Source organism: Planococcus citri, chromosome 1 (genome assembly GCF_950023065.1).
Source record: "Planococcus citri chromosome 1, ihPlaCitr1.1, whole genome shotgun sequence".
NCBI lineage: Eukaryota > Metazoa > Arthropoda > Insecta > Hemiptera > Pseudococcidae > Planococcus > Planococcus citri.
In genome coordinates this window covers 89,886,306-89,908,110 of record NC_088677.1, presented here as the reverse complement: position 1 = coordinate 89,908,110, position 21,805 = coordinate 89,886,306, and the positions used below count along the sequence as shown (strand labels likewise).

General features: G+C 37.2%; 1 protein-coding gene and 1 long non-coding RNA gene across 11 annotated transcripts in view; one reads left to right on the top strand and one right to left on the bottom strand.

Annotated features, from left to right (window-relative positions):
• LOC135840550 (uncharacterized protein CG43867) overlaps window positions 1–21,805 on the bottom strand; it is a 143,440-nt gene that overhangs the window by 106,825 nt on the left and 14,810 nt on the right. For all 10 annotated transcript variants that reach the window (XR_010557764.1, XM_065357156.1, XM_065357172.1 and 7 more), the window contains exon 2: window positions 14,663–15,121. Coding sequence is in view for 9 of the 10 variants with exons in the window: in XM_065357156.1 (XP_065213228.1) it covers window positions 14,663–14,977 (315 nt within the window). In the remaining variant the exon portion in view is untranslated. The remainder of the gene's footprint in view (window positions 1–14,662; window positions 15,122–21,805) is intronic.
• Window positions 21,673–21,805, top strand: part of LOC135840624 (uncharacterized) — a 49,264-nt gene continuing 49,131 nt past the window's right edge. The window contains exon 1 of the long non-coding RNA XR_010557765.1: window positions 21,673–21,731. This is a non-coding gene — a long non-coding RNA (uncharacterized LOC135840624). The remainder of the gene's footprint in view (window positions 21,732–21,805) is intronic.

Genomic DNA, 21,805 nt, shown 5'->3' with positions numbered 1-21,805 from the left:
GTAATTACGAAATAATTTCGAAAATTACCAAAACTCATAGATTTATGGTTTACGAAATCTGGATCTATGAAAATATGGAAACGTAGAATAGACTAATCCATATTAACTTCGTTGTCTGGATATCTTTTTTAAGCACTGGGTTGGTCAATTATAGATGTGATTAATTATAAGATGATATCTCTCGCGATCTGGCTGTTAGCTCAGGGGATCTTCAGGGTCGTGATAGATTGCGGACGAATTTAGGGGTTCCCTCCTGGAACAAAATTCAGTTATGATAAGTCATAACAGTTCAAGTTTAATGCAGGGTCGTATAAGATGAATCCACAGTAAATTGGGCACGATACCCCACTGATTTATGAGGTGAGGCGAATTTATTACTTAGAACAGCTATAAGATGAAAATGGATAGATTTCGAGTGGATAAGTCGAATTATAGTTGAAAATAGGAATTTTCGACATACATACTTACGAATCGATATATTATAAGATGAAAATACTTCGGCGATTCAATGATCAAAATATACTTCGATCATTATAAACTCGACTTATACACTGGAACTATTATAGATCGGAAATAAATCGAGAACACACAAATAACTTCGTAGCACACGTTTATATTGGATTGAAACGCATCGCAATACCAATCTTTAGTCACCATTTAAGGGATGAAATTGAAGGTTATTTGACTATTATTTCGAAGAAAAAATAGATTTTAGAAACTTAGGTCAATAACATGAGGGTACTTATCAGAATAAACCTAGGACTGTTGGATACACGGGTTGCTTATTAGAATAAAGGATTCACGGGTTACTTATCAGAATAAAACTTAGGTCAATAAACTCGAGGAAGCTTAGGTCAATAAGGAAATAATAAGGAACGAAAAGGATACGAAAACAGAAATAATAAGTCGATCTCCACGGTAAACTTACAGAAGGCGATCCGAGGTCGATAAGAAATCTCCAACTGTCCATTAAAGGACGCGAAATACGTAATTATGCAATTACGGACTCGATGTAGTTCTGGGGGTCATTTCGCTGGTCCATATGAGATGATTATAAGATGAAAGGTCGCCAAGTTGACCTAGACTGGAAACATAACTAGTCCAAAAATTGTAAATATTTCTAAGTCCAAAAGGCGACACTTAGAAAAATACGGCATCGAAGTGAACTGTAATAGAATGGCCACTGGGTTGGGAGCAAGCCCCAAGCCCATAAACGAACATCAATCTCGTACTTAACACAGGAACCGCACCGGAACGTACACTTTACTGAGAGGAGATCTATCGACGAGAGAGATCTATCGAGGAGCGAAATCTAACGATGAGGATCTATCGACGAGAGTCAACCGATGAGTGAGTTGTTGCTTGGATCGCTTCTTTGGAAATTATGATTTTTAGGAAAAAGAGAGGGTAAGTTGTGCGCGCGCCATGAACTGTGATTGGCTGAGCGTTACCCCCGGAAGTATTAAGGAACGAATAGGAAGTCGAGAATATGACGTAATATTTAGTCGATTGCATCATCTACGGAAGTAATATTTCCGGAAGTTGCGTCATATTCGATAATAAGTAGGTAAGATCGATTAGGTAGGTATACGGGGCGGCAGGTAGGGTCGATATACAAATGAATGGTCATTAAAGTCGCATGATTTCAGTGATTGAAAAAATTGTCATCGATCGAATGAGACAAATACCAAGTATTTTTCTCCCATTTATGAGCTGGTGGATAAATCATAATATTTCTCCCACTTAGACGGCATAAAATCGTGATAATTACGTATTATTCAGGTCGATTTTTTCTCCCAGTATAGACGCAAGAAAAATGATATTTTTCTCCCAGTATAAGATGGCATAAAATGTTTTCTCCCAGTATAGACGACTGGTTTTTAACAGCTTTCTGTCACTATAGGTGGGAGAAATCGGTTAGTTTTCTCCCAGTGTAGGTGACACAAATGTGATCATTTTCTCCCATTACAACAGAGCTGGTGCATGCGCATGTGCAGATTGCAACCCTAGACTTATTATGTTCAAGACAATGGCTGTGCATCAGGCTTATGGGCTGCTAGCAGTCCATATCTGAAAAGTCAAGGGGTTTAGCTCCCCATCTACTGCCTACCAGCTTTTGGATCAGGTTTGTTTTTGCTGCCACTTTCATTTTGGTCTTTTCACCTTGTTGCCAATAAGTGAGTGATCTGTCCAAGGTCACTCCTACATATTTGGGGTAGTCGGTGTGATTTAGTGCAGTGTTTCCCCATTGTATGTTGAGCTGTCTCTTGGCTTCATGGTTTCACAGGTGGAACCAACCGGTTTCTGTCTTGGACAGGTTTGGCCTCAGGTGGTTGGCTTTATAGTATTCATTGAGTTCTTCTATAGCCTGATTCAGCGCGTCTTCCACCTCTGCAAATGTGTCATACTGCGCTGTGAGCGCCAAGTCGTCTGCATGAAGGAAGTGACAAGTAGGACCCACTGGTTAGTCATTGGTATAAGTAAATATTAAAAAGAATGGGCGACAGGACGCTTCCCTGCGGCAAGCCGTTCTTTTGACTGTGAAGTTAGTAGGAGAGAGAAAATTCAGAAAATCAATTCTTGGATGCGACTCGTGGTAACTTTTTGCGCCATACGCTACAATTTTTGTGTTTGTGCAAACAACATAATATTATACTTGAAGGGTAAATATAGGTAGACTGATCTAATAGTAAGTTAAGTATGTACTATAAGCGGAGGTGAAATGAACGTACCAAAACTTACTACCTACGCAGGACCAAGTTCGCTCACATTCGCGGTTTATCTTTAGTTTATAATCTTTTATAATCGTATCAGCAGAGCCTGTTAAGCGAGCATACACAGTATACGAGTAGGACTACTTGCGAGGGTGGTACCATCGCCACTACCTTCCTCGCCATCATCAGCACCGGTGTCAGAGCACTTCGGTCGCTTTAATGAGGCTCGCTTAAAGCGTCGTCTGCGACGTGCTTTTAGTGCAACTTTTTACGGTTTACGGTATACTATCGCCGTTGCCGTACGCCGTATTCTACCGAAAAGCTTAGCTCGATTTGTATTCAACTTTTAAGCGTAAGTAAGTACACAAATAATGTGCCCGAATTCGTTGGCGTAATTGGCCGCATTCATTTATGCCACACCGCGCCTTGCGGCTTCAGCTTTAATGCTTGCAGTACTGGGCGGTTTAACGCTTTATTGGGAACGCGTAATCACCTCTTCATAAAGGTCTTTTTGCTTCGAGTCCAACGTGGGAGGTGTTTTACAATATTTTCCTGCCTGGGTTCAAGTACGATTTTATAGAAAGAAAGAGAGAGAGAAACAATAATCGAATGGATGGAATGAGAGGAAAGCTCAAAATTTTGCTACGTTCTTACGAGTCCAAATGAGTCCTCTGAAGCCTTCAAAAAAATTCAAAAATAAATCCTGATTGAGGATTGAAAATATGCATTGCTCATTGCATAAATCTCAGATATTCTTTTGACCCATTTCTTCAAGATTTGAAAACATAAAACGGAAACACGACTGAGAGTACGGAATTTCAAACAGTGTATACGAGTACCAGACATACTACAGGTTTCTAAAACTTATCATCTCGTGCAACACGAGCAGGAATGAATTTTCAGCAACTTGTCATAGCGTTACCTTCACGTACGTTGACATGGCAATGGCATACGCGTAGATGGTTTTTCTATTTACAAAATGACGCTGTGAGAATTGCTTTCGCGATGAGAAAGTAATTCGTCAAGAAAAACCGAACGAAAAAACAAGACAGAAACGAAAGGAAAATTCCTATCGGCGGATTTGGGGACCGTGAAAACTCGACAGTGTTTCACCTTTTCGTTCGACGTGTGTATTCATATTTTGTATGAAAATGAGAAATTTTCAAAAAAATTTCCCCGATTTTGATTTAGTCTCATTTTTTGGGATTTTTTCGACTTATGGGGGGGGGGGGGGTGAGTAAATTTTTTTCTTGAAAAAGAAATTAGAGAAAAGTCTGACATAGGAAAGAAAAGAATTGTAATATACCTAATTATGTAAATTAAATTTTTTTTTTTTTTTTTTTTTGATTTTGGAGGTGGAAAATTCCAACTTAGCAAAATAAGGAGCACATATTACAGCATAGCGTGAATAGCTAAACATGTAAGCAATGTAAGCCAATGTAATGTACATTCGAAAATGTGTCGGTAAACATTTTCGCAATAAACTTCAGATGCGCCGGGGTAAATAAAACGTGGTTGGTCGCGAGGGTTTACAAATAAATAAATAAATAAATAAAACGTCACGCTATATAAGGTACACCAACCGAGGTTTCTAAAAGAATTCAGCTGGACAGGGCGGACATTGAAGAGTGACGGATGAAGCAGAACCATTACTACACAGTGCGTATTGCACGTACTGAAGAAATTAAAAAAGAACTCGCCTAAGTATTTGGTTTTGTTATTTCAAAATTCGCAGATCAGTTGTGTATTGAAGGAAACCGCAGCAGTTTCAGAAACGTGTACAGCACACTGTACAGTGTACACAGTGGCATAGCATAGCATGGCATCAGGCATGGCATGAACACGGAACTAAATGATCTACAGTCCTACATAACGTACACATAAGTTACGCACACGCAGCGATATAGAGGGTTCAGATGAAATGATAAGAAAAACGTTTTGTATCGCGAAGAATAAGCAGAAGGAAAAAGTTGACCGGCAGGGCGCAGGGTGCAGGGCTCGCGTAGGGCGCGCTATTGAGAGAGAGAGTGAGAGAGAGAAAAAAAGAGTAAAACGCGTCGTTATTATAAAAGCGCACGTGAGAACGTGAAGTTGATGCGAAGCACGTAAACTATTTGCTATGGAAAGTGGAAAATGTTGGCAAAACAGGGTCACAAGCGCCGTCACCGCCGATGATACCATACCACTGTGCTGCTGGTGAAATGGCGTGCTCGATGGAAATGGAATGGAATGGAATCGTGTGCTGCTGCGGTCGCATCGCACCTCAAAATAAAGAGCTTTCGAGCTTTCGTTTCGTTTCGTTTAGGTTCGTTCCATTGATAACGCGCACCGAGCAGACCGCACAGTACGCATTGTGTGATGATCGCGTGACAAGCAGTCGTCGCTGCTTTTCTATTCATTCTTCATTCTTCTCAAATTGAAAATATTTTCAGGCTGCGTGCGTCAAGTCCACCGTTACAAAAATCCTACAGTTAGTCTTACACATATCGTACCCTAATACACAAAAACGCAAAGCCTCCGAGTCCAACTCCACCAGGGGACGACTCAACCTTCGTATCAAGATCAACCCATTAGCGCAACAATTCGTCATTCCGATGTGGTTTGTTTTTTGGAAAAATCATTTCACGAAATTCCAAGACCAACATCTCTAATATGCCTCTTAATGATAAAATTCAGCCGGGCAAACCTAGAGCTTTGCACACGTAGAGTTTAAACTTTGGTTAGCAGGGTTCTTAAAAGCGCCAATTTCTTTTTATTGGCCATTCGACGCCAAAACTCAAAATGGGCTTAAAAAGGGAGCTGCAAAATTGAAGTTCATTTTTGAATACCAGACCCCATAATCAGCTCCGAAGGGGAAGTAAAAACCAAAAATTTTCAAAAAAATACATAATTGGAGTCAAATTACCGGATACAAACAAAAATCGATTCAAAAACGTCATTAAGTGGAATTAAAAATGCGCATTCTCAAAATAGGTCTCTGGTCTCAGAATCGTATGTATTTTACTCCCCCCAACAATTTTTTAAAAATTCCTCAGCATATTATGGTTTTGGTCTTTTGGTTGTTTTTTTTTTTTTTTTTTTGGCTTCATACATATTTTTGACAATTTTGAAATGATCTGTGGCGACGAATCACTTTTTTGAAGTCATAGATCACGAATTATGAAATCAAATTTCTGAAAAAAGAGATTAGCCAAGTGTAAAATTACAAAGTTTGATCGAAAAAAATGAAAAAAAAAAGATTTTTTTTTGAAAAAATTACTACTATTTCACTTTTTTTTCACTACCCTTCTTTAACCAAATTTTTAGAAAACTCTTCACTCGACCCACCCCCCCCCCCCTCCCACCACACATGAAAAAGTAACAAAATCAAATTTTTCACAGGCAAATCTTCTTCCAATTTGGAAGAAAATAAATACAAAGTATTTTTTAATTTCAATCAATTTTTTTCAATAGGTAATTTGAAGATTTTTGTTGCACGCTTGAATTATTTCGTTTGTTTATTACCTTTTTGACTGAATTCACTACTTTTTCCCTACCATCAATACCTGTTAGATATCAAATATTTTGAAAAAATGACGCTAAAGGTAATTTGGACGGTTTTTAGACCACTTTTAAGAAAATCTGTAATTTTCAAAATACAACCGAAGGCTTCAGAACCGCCCGAAAACACCTCCAATAGACTCGGTATATTGAAAATGAGGTACAAAAGTAGTGGAAATTTTTCAATGTTCAAAAATCTGCTAGGGTGCTCCGGAACTACCACTCAGAATGGTTAAGAAACAGTTTCCAATCGATTTGGAGGGTCGAAAACAGGGCACACACTTATAAATTTCAGCTCTCTCAGTCTATTTGGTAAAATATCGATTTTTTTTCCTTTTTTGAACCGAGTTTGGTTTTTCAAAAATTCATTAAAACTCAAAATCGTTAATTAACTCAAAAATTTGATCAACTGTTTCCAAATTCGTGTTCGGGAAATCAGATCAACTCGATGCAAACCTGATGGACAATTATTTCAGCTGATTTTTAAATTCCGTGATTTTAGAATTATTATTGAAAATAAAAGGACACAGGTGTAGAAGTGACTTATAACTTTTCTTATAAGGATTATTACTCACTTATTCTCATACGCGAGTTCATATTATTCTATCATTTTTGGAAGGAAATTTGAACTCACCTGAAACAAAGAAAAATTAAGGTGCATTAGTTAGGGAGTTATAAAACTGATCAATAAAAAAATATGTGTAATTTGTAATAAAAAAATAATGCTCGAAGACCAAAGTAAAAATTCAGACAATCTCGACTTATAAATATTTACAAATAAAGTATCATAAAAATTGTAAATAAAATTGATTGTTAAAATCACTCAAAAATATCAAAAATTTATAGACCGCATTAGAAAACGACAAAAATGTGAGAAAATGTGTAGATATCATTTGGGTCAAATTTTGCATAGACTGCTTAAGTGCTTAGATTATTGAAAAATATGTACCAACATTACCAACAATTAATCGGAAATTCTCAAAATTGAATGATGACTTGTCAAAACTGCAGAAAGTGTCATAAAATTTGTCAAATTGACCCCCCACCCCTCCACCATAATTGAAAACTATCAAAAGTTGATAATCTAATAACGGATTTTTTTTTTGAAAAAAATCACAACCTTTTTCTTTACCTTTTTTTAGACAAATTTTCAGAAAGCTCTCCACTTGACCCTCCTCCCCCCACACTAAAAAAAATTAAAATCCAATTTTTTACAGGAAAATTTTCAAAAAAAAAATTGAAATTAAATTTGTAAACAAAGTATTTTTTAATTTCAATAAAAATTATTTACTTAAAATAAAAAAAAAAATAAAAAAAATGAACGCATTACTTAGTGAATTTTTTAATTTTTTCAATACCTTCTTTACTAAATTCCACTATTTTCACTACGTGTTGAATTTCCTGAAAACTGACAATTATAGAAAAAACGAGACTTTTTACATAGGGCTTTCTGAAAATTTTTGCAAATAATGGGACTTTTATTTGGCAATTTCGGGGCAAAAAACAGGACATAAAGAATAAGTTGACACTTTTTGAATTTCAACTTTGAGGAAAAATAAAACTTTCTTATATTTTTTGAAGAAAAAAATGACATCTTTCGTCGAGATTTTAGCATAAAAATAGGACTTTTTGATAACTTTGACAAAACAGAGATCTTTGGACAACTCTGAAAAAAATTAGGCCTTCTTTGACAATTTTGACAAAAAAAAAACAATGCCTTTCAAGCAAGACTTCTGTTGGTCATTTTGGAACAACACACAGGACTTTTTAGACAGCTAAGTAAAAAATCAAAGATTTTATTTGAAAATTGTTTCAAAAATTGACTTTCTGATAATTCTACCAAAAAAAAAAAACTTTTCCACAATTTTAGCACATAATGTGATTTAGTTTTAGAAACAAATCGGACTTTTTGAAAATTTCGACAAAAAATTGAACTTTTTTGACAATGTACAGGCCTGCCTATACGTATGAAGAAACTGGAATTTTTGCCAAATATGAGACTTTCTGACGATTCTGACAAATAAACTGGGCCATTTTTGGCAATTTTGCAGGAAAACATAATTTTTTGGTTTTTTCTCCAGAAATTTCAGCAGTCAGAAAGAATATTTTCCAAACTGTAAGATACTTCAAAAATGGGGAAAACTATCAAGCACGAGATATTGTGGTTTTATGGGTAGGGGTGGGGGGTGTCTGAACTATCAACCCGATTCTCTGGCAGTCTCGCAGCTCTACGTAATCTTCATTGAGTAAGTAAATAACCGTTTATGGCAAAGAAACAAAGTAAACCACATCTTCACCAACGAGTTTCTCCGGAATTTATCAGACACTACAACAGCAGAGTCGTCGTCGCGTCGCACCCGCGCAGCCAACACCAACGTCCAATACGACGACGACGACGTGATGGGAAAATGCAGAAGCTGCAGCTGCAGCACTCTATTTAATTAGAAGAAGAAAATTGGAAAACTTTATCGATGGTTGTGTGAGTGCAATTTTCTAACACGTTGTAAAACTAATTTAAAAATAATTGACGATCGGGGGCTTGGCCGAGGTTTAATTTGATTTTCTTCGCTCTTTGAATGGCCGAATACCTTTTTATTTGATAGAGACGCGACGACGATGAGGCGAGTGCTTGAAAGCTTGTACGTGTGCTTAGAAATGCGATGGTCCGTCTTACTGGCATGGCAAGGTGCATTCGGGTAGAATTATTTCGACAATAATGAAGGGGCTATTCTAAATCTAACGTGTTTCAAAGTACATAAATAGATGAGATAAGGACTATAGTGAGCTACACAAAGGTTAATCCAGGAAAAACTTTACACATACTTTAAGGGGTGTCTCTAACAGGGTTGGAAAAAAAATCGATCATTTTCATCAAATGCGAGAATTTGAAATATCTTGACGAAAATGTTTTCCGAAGTTCTTGGAAGAGTTTCGGGTTGAACATTAAGTCACGATTTTTGAGACTTCGAAATAATCTCAAAAAAAGCAACCAATAAAAATGGGTCAAAATTTCGGCAGAAAATTAAAAAAATTCCCAGAAACCTTTGTTTGAGCAGTTTTAAAGAATTTTGAGCCTAAAATTAGTCACGATTTTTGGAATTTTCGACCCATTTTATTGGTTGCTTGACACCTTTTTCAGAAATCCTGAAAATCATGAGCCAATTTTTTGGTTACAAATTCTTCAAAATTGCTCAAAAAATTCCGATAGAGATTTTTTGAAATTTCTAATTTTTTTCCAAAACTGTAGGTAACCAATTTCAATTTGTCGCATGGCACCTTGTTTGAAAATTTTGAAATTCAAGACAATTATAGTTTTGAGCTTAAAATTCTTGAAAAAAAAATTTTGAATGGAAATTTTGGATTTTCTTCTGAAATCTTGACTCATTTTGATTTGTCGCATGACACCTTTTTTGAAAATCCCGTAAATCATAACTGGAATATTGGGTTGAAAATTTTTCAAAACCGCTCAAAAAAATGTTGGAGGAAAGTTTTAATTTTCTGCTGAAATTTTAACCCATTTTAATAAGGGTGCATGATATGTACCTTTTTTGAAAATCCCGTCAATCATGACTCAATTTTGGGTTGAGAATTCTTTAAAAATGCTGAAAAAACATTTTCATCGAAGTATTTGAATTTCTCGCAAAATTACTCGCATTGTGCATAATGAAGACTATCGAATTGGAAACAAAATTCGGCTCTTGTGTAGTGTGACCGACTGCTGAGAAATTTTTACTTTTCCTCGATTCTATGCGCTGGAAAAAAAAACTTGAAACGTATAGAATAGGAAATAACCGAAGACGAGAGAAGAAGGCTATTTATGTGAACGAGTTGCAACTTTCTAGCCTAGCTGCCGCGATGATGGCACATTTAAGGGTAGTTACCCGTACACTGAGGTACAATATACGTACTTATGCACGAGCACACATACTGCATATTTGCGTATGTAGGTAGATGTGCCACCTACCTCTCTTCGGAATGTTCACTTTCAACTTTAGTCCTAAGCTACGCATTGTTGGTAGGGTCTGCTTCTACCTACGTACTACTGCTCTTGCTCGTTTAACTGCCGCAGAGAATTTTTCTCGTTTCTCAGTCACTAACGCAGATTTGGTCGGAGACCCGTGGGAGCCATCATCATCATCATCATCTTCTTCGTCGTCGTCCTCTAACCCTTATCTACCTGTTTTGAATACTATCATTACGTCGGATTTTCGACGCATTACACCCTCCCTCTCTCCCGAACATACCGAGACTGAATTCCTTCTCGCCCGCGTCGGATTTGAAAAAAAGTTTACGCCGCGCCGCGCACAAAACCCTGCCCAAAACCTTCGCATTATCTAGTCTGGCGTGACATATACCGGCGAGATTTGCCTGCTAAATACACCGAGCCCGAGCTGAAAGAAATTTTTACCACTCCGATCTTGTGCGTTTTGCTTTTTTTTTTCGCTCCTTTGCTTTTTCAGCCGTGTGGAAATTTTTCTTCTAACGGAATACGTACGCGCGTAGATAAATCATAGTGGAAAAATGAAATTTCACCCGACGAAATATGACGGCGACGGCACACGTTGCGGCAATCTGCTGCTGCTGGGTTTATCGTTTATGAACTTATTTGATGAAATTGCTACGCTGTTTTATTGGACACACGATTCGTTTACTTTATTGGCGGCTATTTTTTATCCGCCATTACCCAGCGTTTTTGCCTTTTCTTTTTTATAATTTTCCTTCTCGTTTATGATACGACTGAGCGCGTGCTTTAGAAATTGTTTCATTGTACGTTCGTGCAAACTGCGGATAAAGAAAGAGAAGTGGTTCAAAGATAAGTGCTGTTCTCTGGAAAAATTGTTTCAAATTACCAAACACTGATGAAATTCTAGTAAAATTCGGGTATCAAGTTCATCAAAATTTGGTAGAATTCACAGAAAGTTGCGTAGAACATCCTGAAAAGCTAATAGTCCGGCATATGACAATAGGAGTAATTGCGCCCCGCCCCCCCCGCCGATCCTACGGGACAACTTTTTTCTTAAAGGCGACATCCTAAGGAACATTTCAAAGCAAACTTGCCAAAAAAAGTTGGCCTTACTTACAAAATGGCGGCCATTTTGATTGACAGGTCAGCCGAAATCGCAGATTTTGCGTTTTAACATAGGACTTGCACGAACTTTTTCAAACTTTACAAAGGTAGATCGAAAGATCATGCAAAAATTTATCACCTGTCAAAATTTCAAGTGCTACAGTGCGTTTTTCGATTTTTGGTGAATTTTTGAAAATCGAACTTAGGCCAAAAATGAGGGAAAAAATCAAAATTTCACTAAATTGACCAAGAAAGCTGAAATTTGGGATATACCCTATTTTCGACATGCCAAATCGATTGGAAACGGTTTCGACCCGTTTTGAGAAGTTCTGGAGCCTCCAGCAGAATTTTGAAACTCGAAATTCCCACAAAATTTCATCAAATTGGAGTTGCACAGCTAAAATTTATTCTAAAAACTAATTTCAATACGCTACGAAGTACTGCAGGTGAATTTAAAGTCGTTTTGGATCCTCCAGCAACTTTTTGAAAATTCCTGAAGCCTCGAGCAGATTATTGAAACTTTAAATTTTCACAAAATTTCATCAAATAGAGATGGAAAGCTGAAATTTACTCTACACTCCAATTTTAACACCATTCTGAAGACGACTTCAGGTGGGTTCAAGTCATTTTAGGGCCTCCAGTGACTTTTTTGAAAATTACTGGTGCCTGCAGTAGATTTTTGAAACTTGAAATTTCCCCAACAATAATTTATCAAATAGAGTTGGCAAGCTGAAATTTACTTCGCAGACTACATGGTGGTTTCAAATGGTTTTGAAGCTTCCAGCTACTTTTAGGAAATTTCAATTTTACAAAAAAACGTCCTACAACCTTTCAAAAAGCCGCTGGAGGCTCCAAAACGACTTGAAATTTACCAGCAGTCAACTTCGTAGCGCATTGAAATTAGTTTGCAGAATGAATTTTGACTCTCCATCTTAGTTTGGTGAAATTTTGGGGAAATTTTAAGTTTCAAAAATTTACTGGAGGCTCCAGTAATTTTCAAAAAAGTCACTGGAGGCCCTAAAATGACTTGAACCCACCTGAAGTCGTCTTCAGAGGGTGTTAAAATTGGAGTGTAGAGTAAATTTCAGCTTTCCATCTCCATTTGATGAAATTTTGTGAAAATTTAAAGTTTCAAAAATCTGCTGGAGGCTCCAGTAATTTTCAAAAAATCACTGGAGGCCCTGAAATTACTTGAACCCACCTGAAGTTGTCTTCAGAAGGGTGTTAAAATTGGAGTGTAGAGTAAATTTCAGCTTTCCATCTCTATTTGATGAAATTTTGTGAAAATTTAAAGTTTCAAAAATCTACTGGAGGCTTCAGGAATTTTCAAAAAGTTGCTGGAGGATCTAAAACGACTTGAAATTCACCTGCAGTACTTCGTAGCGTATTGAAATTAGTTTTTAGAATAAATTTTAGCTTTACAACTCCAATTTGATGAAATATTGTGGGAATTTCGAGTTTCAAAAATCTGCTGGAGGCTCCAGAACTGCTCAAAACGGGTCGAAACCGTTTCCAATCGATTTGGCATGTCGAAAATAGGGTATATCCCAAATTTCAGCTTTCTTGGTCAATTTAGTGAAATTTTGATTTTTTCCCTCATTTTTGGCCTAAGTTCGATTTTCAAAAATTCACCAAAAATCGAAAAACGCACTTTAGCACTTTAAATTTTGACAGGTGATAATTTTTTGCATGATCTTTCGATCTACCTTTGTAAAGTTTGAAAAAGTTCGTGCAAGTCCTATGTTAAAACGCAAAATCTGCGATTTCGGCTGACCTGTCAATCAAAATGGCCGCCATTTTGTAAGTAAGGCCAACTTTTTTTTTGGCAACTTTGCTTTGAAATGTTCCTTAGGATGTCCCCTTTAAGAGAAAAGTTGTCCCGGAGGATCGGCGGGGGGGGGGGGGGGTGGGGGGTTGCAATTACTCCTATTGTCATATGCCGGACTATAAACCATATGAAAATATCGTGAAAACACAAAAAAAAACCAGTATCGTAATCGAAAATGACACCCCTCCGAAAAAATCTTGAAATTTGCAAAAACATTTAAAAAACGAATAATTGGCTAGTAAAATTAACACCTCCTCCTCCCATCCACCCCAGAAGTCGTTAAGTGCTTGAAAACTATCTTGCTTTTTCATTTTGAAATTTTTTTCTGGCGTCCTACATTAAAATCATTGAAAGTCACAAAAAAACTGACGAAATTTTTTTAAAAAAATTGTTGAATTTTATTGAGAACTTGACAGAACGCATCGTTAAAAGATGTTATAATTGAAATTATAACCCCTAGAAAGCACCCAAAATTACCTAAAACCGACGACATTTCACCTAAATTCTTGAAAATCTGCAAAAAACATCGCGAAAACTCGAATCGTCATCCGAATCATCAAAATTTTAACCCATTTTGACAAGTTTTTCGACAATTTTTTCAAAAATTCCCAAAATCGTGCCCCTGTTCAGGACTCAAAATTCTTCAAGAATGCTCAAAAAACATCCTCGTCGAAATATTTGAATTACTTCAGAAATTTCAACGTACTTATTTTGATAGATCGCGAGGTCATTTTTGAATAATTCTACAATAGTCCATTTTTACTCGAAATTGGGGAGGGGGCGGCACGACTTTAAAAATAATCGATTGCGCCCAATCGAGCAAGACATTTTTTTGCCAACTTTGATTAAATGGGCGTGGAATGAGCTCCTTCATGCTATAGATATAGATTTTAAGCATTTTTGGGCTAAATTTGCACAAAAATCACACAGTCCCCTACTAGTGCTTCATTGAACAACTTTCTTAAATTTGTACTTGTGTAGGTATAGGTATACCAAAAGCCAACTCAATTTTTTAGTGCGAAAAAATGCATTCAATTGAGCACTTTTTGCCGATTGGACTGCAGCTGATTACTTTGCTTTTTAGGTGAAGTGAAATTCGACCAACAACCATGTTTACACGCTGCGCAATGCAAGCTTATCCGCAGGTAACCTCCTATTATGGTATATCGATAAGATGCAATAATCCGCACACGTCTTCCTTCTTACCTCATCACACAGCTTGCTACTGTGTCTCGTCTTCGTCACTCGCCGAAATCTCAACGTAAATAAGCGCCTAACGCCTGCAAATAATGGCTTTTGCTCCGTGTTTTTCCCCTACCATTTTTTCTCCCTTCGACAAAACTTTTTCATTCTGCGTCTGTCTGGCAAAGTTTAAAAATAATGGGAATTTTCGGATATCGAATGCATCAAAATGCAAAAACACAACAACGTAGCAAATTCGTTTACAATTCTGTACTCGTTAAATAGGTACCCATCCATCCAACACCAGTAAACTCTCAGAGTAGTACTCACCTTTTGTTGCAGCATGTTCTGCGTACGATTGGCCTGTCTGCGATATCTGGACATTTCTGCCTGCAAATGCGTGTACCGCTGCTGCCAATTCGTTTCTGGGTACGAGAAGCAGCCCCCACTGGAGCCTGTTGACGGTGGTGGTGGCGATGGCGATGGTTGTAACTGCAGAGATGCCGCGTGGTACGATAACGATTCATCCGACGAGCTCCAAGACGAACAAGACGACTCCTGAGCGTAATCCGATAACCGAGCCAGAGGATCTGGAGGCGAAGAACCACCGGAATGCGAATGGCGGCGATAATCGTCGCTATCCATCGTTCTCTTCGTCTTTACGATTGCTAATCTCAACAGGACACCGTCCTTATGGAACTGAAACTAACCATAGTCACGACACTGCCACACTTGATCGCGTACAACGCCGTCGAACGTTTCATTTTATCATCATTCATTGGTAACTGCCTGCAACAAAGAGAATGCCAACTTGTTAATATCACTAAAATAAGAAACAAAATAATGTCAATATAAATAAATTTGATACCCTACAATTATTGAAATTATGTTGAAAGGTGTAAGACGTAATTAACAATAGCATTATGTTACGAAGTATACGAATGTTTTTACAGGAGCTGATCAAAGGTCATGAGCCGTTAAGAAAAGGGTTTCTTAGTGGGCTGAAAATAATGGCCCGAGTCCGGTTCATGGTCGTGCTCAGTGTTCGATAACCTAAGGTATCAACATCAACCAATATTCCCCTCTGTAAGTTTTGTCTTAAAAATAACCTTCCTGGGAGTACTAACTCTGTCAGTAATTAAAATCGCTGATATATAGTAGCGTGTAAATTAATGTAACCGATAGCAGAATCGCGACATTACTCGTACACTGTTTCTCAAAACCTCGCTACAACAATACTGCTCACAATTCTGAAAAAAAATTATTAAGGGTGAAAGCGCCGTCTTTCAAGACAATTTTGATGTGTTTGAATAAAAAAAAAAATTCCAAAAGCTCGCTGAAGTAAACATAAGAGAATTTTTAGTCTTTTAGTATTCCGCATAAAGTATCAATTTTTGGAAAAGCCGTCAAAAAGTATAATTTTTCTCTTCTTTTTTTTTGGGGGGGGGGGGTTGGAGTCAAAAAGCGTTAATTTTTGGCAAATTAATCAATAAATGGCCATTTTGCACAATTGTTAAAAAATTGCAATTTTTGTCAAAATTGTCAAAAGGTGTCCATTTATGGTGAAATTGACAAAAGGGATCAATTTTTGCAAATTGCGAAACTGCGTTGTTCTTGCCAAGATTTCCCAAAAAATCCAGTTAATCCTGTTTTTTATCAAAATTATCAAAGTGTGTCAAATTTTTAGCAAGTTGACGAAAATTTGTAACTTTTTTGTCAAAATTCTATTGGAATGATTTTTTGAAAAAATATCCCAAAGGTCGTAATTTTTGCCAAAATTGCTAAGAAATTTATTCTTTTTTTTGCCGAACGTTAAGAAAGCACTGATTTTTGCCTTGCCTGCCTGAACAGTCCTGGTTTTTTTTTTTACAAAATTGCTTCAAAGTTCTTCTGTTAAATTTCATTTTTTCCGTCAAATTCTTGAATTTTTTCTACTTTTTTTTTGGTTCACACAAATCAAAATTCTCTTGAAGGATGGGTCTTTCACCCGCAATATTTTTTTTTCAAAATTGTAAGCGGTATTGTGGTAGTGCTATCGTCTACATTAATTTGCACGCTACTTTGTATACCTTTACCTATCTACGTAATACAGGAGTGATAGAAAATAAAACCCCAAAGATGAGCATTTTTCTATCAACAGCAAGACTACATTATTGCGAAGCGTGGGGGTAAAATGAAGAAGCGTTTGAGCAATGTTAACGACCGCCGCATCTTACCACCCAGCGCAAGTTACATGCCACAACAAACTCCCAACTTGCACCCACAGCCTCGTTTTCGATGCGCGGTATGTACTCGTATTCTTTGGCTGTACGCTGTAGCTTTTTCTTTGCAGTCATAAACACATATTCAGAAATACGCTTCTAGCCAGCTAACGGCTAACCACTGATACGCCGCACAATGCACACACATTATTACTTGGCAATGATGGGAGAGACGTGGAGTGGCATCTCGTAACTACGTTTACTAACGTTTATTCACTTTTCCATTAAAGTACCCCTTTTTTTCCCTACTTTTTTTTTTTTTAAGAGATCCTTTTAAGACGAGCTATTAACGTTGCTATCTCAACGTTCGCATTTTAACTTGAAATATAGCGTATAAAAGAAAAATAATGCGAATAAAAGAAAAATAATGCGACTTTATAGAAACTACGAAATGGGATTATCTTTTGTTTTCTTTTTTCTTTCCTTCAATTTTCCAACTCGCAATATTTCATTACTTACGCTTTTCGCCGCAAAAAATTGCAATTCGTTAAATTTCAGCACTACGTTGGTAGAGGGAAATTGAGGCAATTCTCGCATTACATGCGAATAAGCCATTTCGCAAAATTGTCAATGTACACAATACACATACATGTATTGCGGCAATGGCCATAAACATTGGTTAGATCAATATGATACACACTTTTGGAAATGGTGAATGACTCTGCATCCCTTCTCCTTTCCTCCGTTTCGTATCAGTCATAAAGAAACTGAAGCATAATTATATCTCTGTCTAGCATTCTTCCAACAGGGTTCTTGTTCAATCATTTAGTGCAGGCTGCAGGAACACACCTCATTTTATTTCACAAGGCTTTGAACACGATATTCTCTCAACCTTTTTACAGCAGCAGATATGAGAGTCAAGATGAGCAATCTCAAAATTTCTTGACTTCACAATTTTTAGCCTCTTGCTGGATACAGAATTTGGTTCGAATTGAGCCGAAAATGGTTAAGGTAAAGTGAGGTAATTCTGATATGCGGTAATTCCGATAGCAAGCCTTAGCTTTGTTGCAAGACACATTTTGGCACAACTGATGAAGAAAGTAGGTAGTTTTAGTGCTAACCTACACCCATTAATGATCGGATGGTCCATCTGCTCCGTTTTGTCAAATCTGTGCAGTGTTCAAAATCCGAATGCCCAAAACCTTTGCCACAAAAAACAGTGCATTTTTGAAACTCGTTTTATCCTTCAAAACTTGTTGAAAAATTCTGCTTAGAAGCTGAAATTTGATGGATATGTGTTAAGTGTCAGCACCTCTTTTGATTTTTCTTTTATAATTATTTTTTTGGTCGTATTGAATTGTTAAACATGTCGATCATTTTTCATACCGCGGGGTAATTCCGATAGCCCTAGCAAAATTACCCTGAAATGTTTTTTTCTCTGTTTTGATGTAGTATTTTTTTGGGGGGTTGAAATTATCTGAAGAAAAACATCAAAAGGGGGCTTTTTTCTCTAGTTAGTCTAGTTTTCAAAAATTATGTCTCAAAAGTGCATATTTGTAAAAATTTTGTAATTTTTGTTTTAATATTTCAATTCACATGAAATAAAAACCTAACAATAAGTACATATACAATAAATGGTATATTTCAACATAACTGGCTCGCAATTACTCCAGGAAGTCCAGGAGAATTACTTTTCTTATAAAACTCGTTATCGGAATTATGTTTCATCATTTTTGCCCCAAAATGTACAGGAAACCCAAAAAATGAGAAATTGCTAAAATTTTGAATTTTGCCATTGGAATTACCCCACTTTACCTTAAGGAAGCTATGAAAACTCAAATGACACTCTTGTATAGGTTTGTTTTAGAAATCTCACCCCACAGTTAGGGGTGTCTAGATCAAAAACCACCATATTTTTTATAGGATTTCACTTTTGGGGGGGGGGGGGGGGTATCAAAACTTGACAAAAAAAGCGTTAATGCTCGGTCAGACATGATTATCCAGACCAACCAGGTCTTCAGCTTGATCCGGACACACCCAATGCTTTATGCTGAGATCTTCTGCAGTCTGAGGTCCATCTCTGGTCAGATGTGACCGTATGGACAAGTCATTTACCAAAATTTGATCTGATCATAGGCTGTATTCTATCCCCGCTCCTGTTTAATCTATATGGAGAATACATAATTTGTGAGATGCTGCAGCTAATCATAGCAGAAAGCGCCAATGACAATGGCTCAGGCAAGTGGCAGTCAAACCTTCTCTACACTGATCGACACAACCCTGGTCACCTAAAGTGTCGAAAATATGATTAGTTTTCTGAAATGTCTGGAAGAGGTTAGCGCAAAAATATGGCTTGCAGATAAATAAAACGAAGACAAACATCATGATTGTGAATCGGCATGAGAACAACTCGCCTGAAATCCAGGAAATTGAGTGAATCAAAGTGGTGAATCAATTTCTATACCTGGGATCCATTATTGATAACAAAAGAGGCAGTGAAGCCAGATAAGACGCAGAGCGCAAATCACATGAAGCGCCATGTCTCGCCTAAAGAAGATATGGACAGATGCAGCAGTGAGCAAAAGACTCTGAAGATAAGGCTCGTGAACGCTCTGGTTTTCTCAGTTTTTTCGAACACGTCAAAAACCTGGATGGTACACGAGGGAGATAAAAGAAAAAATTGATGAGCTCGAGATGTGGTGCTGGAGGAGAATGCTTTCGATCCCATGGATGAAGAAGAGGACCAATGTGTTAGTCCTGAAGGAAATTGGTGCCCAGAAGAGGTTGTCAGCAGTGGTAGTCAGCTGAATCCTCAAATACTTTGGGCATGTCACAAGGGCAGATGTGATGGAGTTCCTGTTCATTTAAGGTAAGGTAGAGGGAACAAGAGGGCGCGGATGCTCTCCCACGACATGGACAGACTCCATTCAGATGGTCATTGGACGTAGCTTCCCAGCATGCGTCAGGAGCACCCCGAACAGAAACAGTTGGAGGGAGCTGCTGTATCATGTCACGGAAACTGCGGCCGTTGCATCATAGTCACAATACCCCCTTAGGGGTGAAACGGCACCAAGAAGAATATCTGATCAGATCTGGTCTAGTCTGATTATCCGGACCAGGTGTTCAGCCCATTGACATGTCTGGGTTAGCCTTCACCTCTCAATTTCATTGACTTGTCTCTCTCTATCTGTTCTGGCCTTGTAAGGTCATCAACCTGTCTGTCTGATGTTTGTCTTCCTGCTGTGCCTTCCAAGGCCATCTGCCTGTCTGGCCTCTCAAGGTCGTTGATCTGTCTGTCTGGCTTCTCAAGGTTGTCTGTCTCCCTGCCTGGCCTCGTAGGGTCATCGTCTGTTTGGCATCTCAAGGTCTTCTACCTGCCAGTCTGTCTGGCCTCTGAAGGTCATTGACCTGTCTGTCTACCTACCTACCTACCTACATGTCCAGCCTCTAAAGGTCATTAACGCGTCTGTCTGACATCTGAAGGTCATCGACCCGTCTGTCTGTGTGTCTGGGTGATTGAAAAATTGCAAATTGTTTATTTTCGGATTTGTGATTGGAAGATTTTCTGTTCTCAAATATTTTGTATTATGTAAATATGCCAAAATATCAATAGATATCATTTCTGAAATTTTAGGGAAACATTTGAAGAGTGATATTCCAAAACTCGCTTTGTCCATTTTCACAACTTTTCAGGAGAGAGGAAAAACAGTTTCCCTCAGGGGCGTAGCAAGCGGGGGGGTTGGGGGGGTACGGTACCCCCCGGCAGGTTTGAAAAATTAAAAAGTTGGCATTTTTGAGTTTACGAGGATGAAAATTCAAAAATGTTAACTTTTCAATTAATCAAAAGTTGAAAAGTTGGCGTTTTTGACTCAGAGTTCGATATTACAATTAAGTTAATTTACCAACTGTTGAGGCATTCTTGATTTGCCAACTGAGAACTTCAGAACTCACAATTGTTAACTTTATTTTCTACTTATTATCTAGTTGAAAAGTTGACAATTTGCAATTGTTAAAATTAAATTAAATTTGCCAACTACATACAATTAATTTCAAATGTAATGTACCTATATTTTAGGTACATTTTTGATTTGCCAACTGAGTACTTGAGAATTGAAAACTCAAAATTGCCAACTTTTCAAGGAAATTATTCATTTTGTTCGAAAATCGACCATTCTCATTTCTTTTGTTTACTTAAAAAGTTGGAATTTTTTAATTGAGTAACTATAGAAGAGAACTAAAATCAACAGAATCAACGCCATAAATTTAAATTTAATTCGGCTATTTTTATTCTAAATTTGCCAACTGATGCGAGCATGATACAATACCTGAGGACTCAGTTGGCAAATTGACCAATAATGTTGCACCTACTTAGTTGACAAATTTATACTTGACTCATTTTTTCATTTGCTTATTTATTTTTCCAAATAATACAATTATTGTGATAGCTTTTTATGCTATTTTAGTTTTTAAAATGTACATTTCTAAAAGCTTTGGCCCAAAATATTGCGAGAACTTGAAAAATGCAAAGATCAGAAAAATGATTTTCTATCGTCAAAAATGACGTTCTTCGGTTTTTTGTGTTACAAATTGTTAAAAGCTTTTGCCCTCGCTTCGCTCGGGCCATTTGCATTTCACTTTTCCAATTCTAAATTTCTACAAAAATATTAAGTAGGTAAGTCTCGGATTTGAAAAATATCAAGATTGGAAGATATCATTTTTGACTTTGAAAAATGACGTTTTTCAGACTCTCGAGTTATAAAATTTTGCAAGCTTTTGCCCTCGCTTTGCTTGGGTCAATTCCATTTCGTTTTTTGTTTAAGCTCTTAAAATGAAATTACTTCCCAATTATACTTAAAAGTTTGAATAAAATTGCGTTAGGTAAGGTAATTTTCGATTTTTTTAAACGCCCAGTAATGTTAAATAAAAACATTGGGTCAAATACAAAAATTGGGAGTATTACCTCAAATCACCATTTCTAGCCCGAGTGAAAAAAGTACAAGCAAAGCTGTTTTATTTGAGCAAATTTTTAATTGATTTTGCAGTTGGCATTTTTAACATTTCAAAGTTGGCATTTTTTAGAATTTACCCCCCTTGTAAAATCACTTTGCTACGCCCCTGGTTTCCCTTTAAACAGGTAAATTGGCTTTTTAGGCGAGTTTAGCACTTTATTTGGGTGGATTTATGATGTAGGAGTGTAGGTATACATTTCATCCACTAAATACTGCTGAAAAAAATTTCAATAAAAATGGACAAAACGCGTTTTGGAACATTA